This window comes from Gallinula chloropus (genome assembly GCF_964237585.1).
Source record: "Gallinula chloropus genome assembly, chromosome: 4".
Taxonomy (NCBI): domain Eukaryota; kingdom Metazoa; phylum Chordata; class Aves; order Gruiformes; family Rallidae; genus Gallinula; species Gallinula chloropus.
Genome location: NC_140088.1, coordinates 14,383,552 through 14,390,860, shown reverse-complemented (window position 1 = coordinate 14,390,860; position 7,309 = coordinate 14,383,552). Strand labels below are relative to the sequence as shown.

The 7,309-nt window shown below is 37.6% G+C and overlaps 1 protein-coding gene across 1 annotated transcript; it reads right to left on the bottom strand.

Annotated features, from left to right (window-relative positions):
* Positions 1-5,537: 5,537 nt before the first annotated feature.
* Positions 5,538-7,124, bottom strand: CHRM5 (cholinergic receptor muscarinic 5; the record flags this gene model as incomplete). The annotated part of the gene is made up of 1 exon (XM_084263424.1): positions 5,538-7,124. One exon carries the CDS (start codon positions 7,122-7,124, stop codon positions 5,538-5,540), a length of 1,587 nt encoding a protein of 528 aa, XP_084119550.1.
* Positions 7,125-7,309: the final 185 nt, after the last annotated feature.

Below are 7,309 nucleotides of genomic sequence, written 5' to 3'. Positions count from 1 at the left end.
GGGTTTTTTTTCTGATTTTCATACGTGTAACCAAAACAGCACATTTTGAGACTTCCACGTGGCCTTTTCTTACATGTTAAGCATAGATTTAAAAGTACGATGTGGTTTTAGGACTAAGCATCGAATACTGTGCATCAGTAAGTTAGCAACATTAACTGCCTGGTCTCATTTTTACCTCCTATAACTGAAAAAAACCACAGAGTCCATCCTTCAGTCACTCTCACATCTTCTGCATTTCAGAAGGCATCAGGACCCAGGCAGAGTGGTGGGGCACAGAGCTGAATCCAGTCACACTCCGCAGCTGGTATCCTCCACCATACTCTCTCTCCACTCTTCCTCCTGCATGAATTGCACATCTAAGGAGAACCTACGTATGGCACATAGTAAAAACAACTGTCTGACCTCCACTGTGTGAGGAATAAAAGATATTCCACCTTATATATTGGCATTTTAATCCAGGTATTCTGTAAAAATCACCAAACTTCAGAGGTCCACCAAAAAAGGAGTCATTGGTGACCAGAGTTTAAAGAAGTACTTGTTGAGAAGAACATTTTTGAAGGATTTTAAATGTCAAGTTGTTTGAGGAAGACTGACTTGTTTGATATATCAGCAGATACATGAAAAGACTAATGGCATTTAATAGCTAATGGCGTAAGTATTGAGTAAAAGGCAGCAATTTTACTGACTGTAATGGACACTGAAGTTCCTTATCAGATACAAAGCCCAGCCATACCTATTAAACGTGAAGAAATACTTTTACCATGATGGGAAAAACAGCTGCAACACCATCCCTTCCTGAAACCACCAATAGTCATCTCTTGTTTTACAGTATAGTGCTTTCAATTTTATTTTATTTTTAACTAGATATAAACATGGGTAACTATTAATAAAATCATACACAAGAAGTTTATTTAACTGATCAAGTTTATTACCCTTTTAATGTTTTATGAAACCCACCTGTCAACTGCAAATGGAGTAAAACTCCTTAGTGGGTACAAAAGACAGCAATGGACATTTGGGATGACCACATAAGAAATAAATGGCTTCTCTCTGATTTGGTAGAAGGAAAGCCAAGTATTTAAGTGAAAAGACATAGTATCTATGTTTGGAGTTCAATTTTGGAAAGGCATTTCAAGATGGAAAAGCCGCTGACTACCCACTGACTGGTGGAGCATTTCAGGAGGTGCCCTTCGAGTCCCCACAGGAAAATACTTTGGGGACCCTCAGAAGGAAGTTCTGACCTGTAATGGCCTGTAGCTCATAAAAGTAATGAATGTGCCGTGTTGTTAGTTTGGGCTTGGGTTTGTTTGGTTTTGGTTTTGTTTCTTTTCAAACAAACCCTTCTGCATTATCAAAAAGGAGGAAACAGTATAGAGTTTTCTGGGGAGAGTCCATTCCAGCAGAGATGCACCTAAATGTACAGGTCACAGCAAAGAGTAACTCCAGTTTGATAGTTAAGTACAAAGGAGGAAAAAGGTATTTGATCCTCCCTATGTCCAAGTGATTCCTTTGTATTTTTTCTGCCTCTATAGAAAGCAAAGAAAACTAAATTCAGAGGAAAGTTACGCCCTTCCATTTGTTTTCTGAGATCAAACAATCCAGAGAAGGGAAATGTATACCCCCTAAAAATTGCAGAGGAACTGTAAAAAAAAGCAGTCAAAAATTCTCCTTTGGTATGAAGATTTTGGGAACCCCAGGCTATGAAGAGGTGAGTTGGAAGCTGCTTCATATCATGAGTAAAGATGCATCTTAGAGAATTCTATTTAAAATCTTGAATCTGAAAAAAAGTCCACAGATATTAAATTCAGTTTCAAACTGGATAATCTGTTTCATAACAACTGTGTTCTAAGAGAAAGCAGCATCTTCCAGATTGATACAGTTGTTGAAATGACTTATTTAAATTTAACATACTTACCACATCCCGATGACTTTTTTATTCCTTCAGGTATGTGACTATCCTTGGTACATTTGCATTAATTTTTTTATCTTTTTAAATCAGTTAGACCTGTTCAGGTCATTTATCAAATATAATGAGGAGGCAATGTCACAGGTTTCTGAGAAAAGTAATATCTGGGAGATAAAATGGTCAGAATTAAGTTAGAGATGGGGAATTTTCATGAGTCTCAGCCCTAAAACTGGAATGATAACTGAATGGTGACAAGGAAGTACAACAAAAGATTTTTCCTTGAGGTGCATCACTGTCTTTGGATCTAGATTCCTCAAGTCCATATATCCAAGTGCCAGTTTCATTGCGACTATAACAGAGATGAGGCGTGAAAGTCAACATGTAAAAATAACTTTGAACATATAACAGCAGTTACCTATTGACATGCATAGTTAAGTAGGATAAACATGATTAGCAATTAAATTATATTATTAATGGCAAAATATGCTCTGTCCTATTTTACAGGTTCCTATAATATTTTCTCTGTAACTCCTTTGATTTCATGCTTTCTCAATTTAACAGTACTTTTCTATGAAGGAAACCCCTGCATTTATGTTCTACCTTGACTTTCCATCCTTTGCAAAGCTCTTCACTCTGTGCTACTGGAAGTGCACAACTGTAACTAGGTGTTCTATACCCATATGAGAATTCTGGGAACTCTTCCAAGTATTTATCTACAAACAGAAATTATATTTGCATAAAATGAATGCTACTGAAAAGGGAAAGGCTAAAATGATACAAATGATACACCCCAGTTTGTTGAAAATTCAATATTAAAAAATATTAAAGTTGTGCTGGGTCTCTGAAAAACTTAGGTAGATGTAGATTTATGAATCTATATTGATAACACATACATATTCATACATGTAATTATGTATGAATATAATGCAGTCTCACTAAAAAAGATCATTTCATCAGTTCATGACCATAACCATAATCAACATTAGGACCAGTAAAAGGTTCATTAAAAGGACAGAAGTACAGATAACAAGATTGTTTTACACTGCAGAAGTCTCACAACACTTTTTAAATCTACAAAATATAAGTTGAAATCAAAATATAATTAAGTACTAACTGATACTCTGATCAAGTTTTTCTTTTTGTGGTTTTGATTTTTTTAAAGAATAAACAACAGAGCAACACACACCTCTGTATATAATTCTAGGTATTTACAATGTACCCATGTTTGGCCATGTAACATCTCACATTGTGAAGTGCTAGCAGCATAGTTTGAGCACATATTTCACAATTACACTGAACCGACATTGTTGCATCCATCACTGTGTATTCGAATACATTTACTGAGCACAGAGTCCATAAACATTTATAGAACAGTCTAGTTCAACAGAAGCCAAACCCAACAAAAAATATCTCATTTATTTTCCATAGAAGCCAAGGCTTTGCTTTAGCAACAACACCGTAGCTGGCAGCAACTGTTACTACCTCATAAATTTTGCCTTTAACTACAGCTTGTACCGCAGAGGGACATACTTGTTTGCTAAAAATCAAACACAGTTCACTCAATGTTTGATCCAATGCAATATAAAATAAACCCACTATAATAACCAACTTGTACACAATTACTGTACACAGGAAAGGCTTTGGATAGTGGCAGAGAAAAGCTGGGGAAAGGGTTTTATAAAAACCCATACTTTCCTTTAATAAACAATTATATTCTAATGTACAAAAAAGCTTCGTAACTGTGTTACAAAATCAATCATGTGAATTTAGAAAACAGTTTTACATTACTACACTGCTAATCTTTCACTGCCACAATTTTCCCCTCCAGAGATCTGGGATAAAAAAAAATTAATTACTTTTATTCTGGCTGCTGACATGGAGGAATTATATATCTAAAGGGACCCATTTTGATGGTATAATTATTTAATAAATTATATGAACAATACAAATCCGACTGCAATGGTACATTCAAGATGACACATCCCTGAAATGTGCAACTGGGTCATGTCACCACTGCAACGTCCAACTAGTGCATATCAGTAGATATAGTATAAAAATTGTCCCAAACTAATATTCCAAAGCACCTCACCCTGATTTTTATACAAAAGCTAGAGCTGAATCTGAACTTTGCTCACATGGAGTTCTGTCTCATTTACTTATAAACATTTGTTTACTTTAGGACTTGAATCATCAGTCCTGTCGCCATTAACTTTGTTTTCTTGTGGCCTTTTTCTGTGGCTTCACATTTGTTCCCACCACAAGAGAACTCCCACAGAGTCCTCACCAGCGCTGTGTCAGTGAACACAGTTCAGCCCTCACCATGCACCCAAACCCCCAACAAACCTCAGCTTGTCTCCGGAGCCTCACTCGGCTCATTGTAATTAGGTCAGTACACACCAGTCCCAGAAGCCACAGCTGTCACAGGGGTTGACTCTGGCCCCCAGTCCTGTGGCAGACATGGTTCTTTTGGACCAGAAGATATAGACCAGAGATAGCCTGTATTTCCAAACTTAATGTTAATTAGCATTTGTAAAGTTATTTAAAGATAAATGCTATGGAAGTGCAAAGTACTCTTAATAATTTTATAGAAATATTGACAAAAAAATTACTTTAAAAATCTTTCTTCTTTATGAGAAGCCAATTCTGTCACTTTTTTAATAATTTCATAACATATAGGTAAAGGCACAGGGCATCAATATGTATTTTTCTCTTGTGCTGCATCATTCTGTAATCAATGAAAGGTTTGGGGGCAAGGGGAAGTGCAACAAAGGAGATTGCAAAAAATACTTTCCTTGTGTTATAAAGAAGATAGACTATGTCCACTATGCTTTGCAGACAGTTCTGATTTGTACCATTGTCGCCATTGCATCAAATTTTAAAATTTCCTTCACAGGCTTCGGGAAATGGAGCAATTCAGAGGTATTTGGTAACTATTGCCATTTTTTTACAGATTGTAGTGATTTGCATGATGGAACTGAGATAAGGACTGGCAGCTTCACACACAAAAATACATTACCTACTTCGTCCACTATGAGCCCTTCCTATGCCTCCACAAAAGTAATCCTTAAAGTAGAAATTTTCTCACTATTACGTTCTCCTGTATGTGTTCATTTGCAACATTACTATTAACTGTTTAGTACTGGTGATGACAGCATTTCCCCCTTTAAATAGTCTTTGTTTCATTCCAACAGCAGGTGGAGAAGTCTCAAAACAGAAGTAGTACAAGCTCCATTGCTTAGCACACTATAAATAAACAGAATATACTCTAGCGAGGAAGAAAAGAATTATAGGAAGAAACAGTTCTGTACTACAGGGAGATAGACTGGATAATATGACCTGATGATTGGATGACTATCCCACTCTAATTTCTAGTAGTTTATAATGCTGAAAGATAGGACAGAAGACCCCAAACAGAATAACTGTAATTCAGATCTACTGCACAATCACAAGCACCCTGTGCCACTGACTTCTTTATCCCAAGCACACGACTTTCATGCAAGATTTTACTTCTCTGCAGATTTTTTTAAAACAGTAGACATATAAAGCAACAGCTTTGAAAAGACAGAATTGCAGTCAATTTACTAGTTTACATCAATGTCTATTTTCCCCCTCATCCCTCACATCAGAACAATTATGGCAGTCTAGTATTTCCCTGCCAGTATAGTTTTTCTTCCACTTTTTTCTTTTTCCACTGGCAGAAAAGCAGCATCTTAAAAGTCTTCCTGAAAGTTTTGTTACAGAGGGCGTAACAAATAGGGTTAACAGTGCTGTTCACATAGCATAGCCAATAACCAAGGTGCCACAGTGTCAGGGGAATGCAGTCAGAGCAGAATGTGGAGATCAAAACCATGATATTGTAGGGAGTCCATGTGATGATAAAAGCCAAAAGGATGGCACTTAAAGTCTGTGCTGCTTTGCGCTCCTTTATAAGAACCATCCGTTTCCTTTTGGTGATTTGGTTATTTATGTTTGGATCCATGCTTTTGATGGAAGGATCCTTTGGCAGAGCAGCAGAACAAGGAGTTATTTTTACTTTTCGGCAGCCATTGTTGGCTTCCTGGGTGCCATCAGCCTTCACCACCAGCCGGAATTTATAGGCCACGCATTTTTTACTTCTTTGTCCATGGCCTTTGGCAGGTGACAAAAAGTATTTCTGGTTCTCAAAATCATTTTCTTCAGGTTGGTCTTTGATAACAACATCCATACCCTCATTAAATTCTTCTGCCTTACCTTTAGATGGACTGTTGTAAGTTACTTGGAAAACTGAATCAGTGGCGAGTTTATCATCCTCTTCTGAAGATGCGTAGCTGCTGCAGGTGGTTAACTGGTCAGCCTTTGCCCAGTCATTACAAGTACTCGCTACCTGAGAGGCTTTCACTGTAGCTGACGTGCTTCGACTAGATGAAGACCAGGAAGCCTGACATCTCTCTCTTTTGACTAAGTTCTGTTGCTTGCAACTGAAGCAGGACTTCAGAAGAGCTTTCTGAGGCTTTATCATCTCGAATTCTGCCACAGACTCCGAACCCTGCAGTTCAGCAAGGTCCTTGGTACGTTTCTCTGTCTCTTTATAAATGCGGCAATACAGAATGGTCATCACTGACACTGGAATGTAAAAAGCAGCAATTGCAGTACCAAAGGTGATAATTGGCTCATATAAAAATTGTATCTGGCACTCTTCGGGAGGTACTGTTCGTTCACCCACAAAATACTGCCAGCACAAGATTACGGGTGCCCACAACACAAAGGAAATGAGCCAAGCCAGACCAATCATGATACCAGCTCTTTTGGGCGTGCGTTTGGCCCTATAAGTTAAAGGCCTTGTGATGGAAAAATATCTGTCAAAACTGATGACTAGGAGGTTCATTACTGAGGCATTGCTAGCTACATAGTCCAGTGCTAGCCACAGGTCACAGGCAAGGCTTCCAAGAGACCAGTGGCCTATGAGTATGTAGGATGTATAAAGGTTCATAGAAAATATTCCAATGATGAGATCTGCACAGGCGAGGCTGAGCAAGTAATAATTGTTGACAGTTTTGAGCTGACTGTTAACCTTGAAGGATATCATTACAAGAATATTTCCCACTATGGTTATTAAGCTTACAATTGCTGTTACAGTAGCAATAGTAATGACTTCCCAGAGGCTATGCCCTTCTAGCTGCTTATGGTTGATGGATGAACTGTTTACAACAGTAGAATTGCTGAATAAATTTACTTCCATTCTTGTTCTTGTGGTATTGTCATCAGGATCTTAGCACTGTTGCATATTGCTTTTTGTATTCAAAAATACTCTTTTAGAGACAGCTGTAAAGATCAAGGAGAAAAAAAACACAGAAAAAGAAAGCATCTGATTAAATATCACAGTCTTCCATTAGAGTTATCCTAAAACACTTGCCAAACAATCTA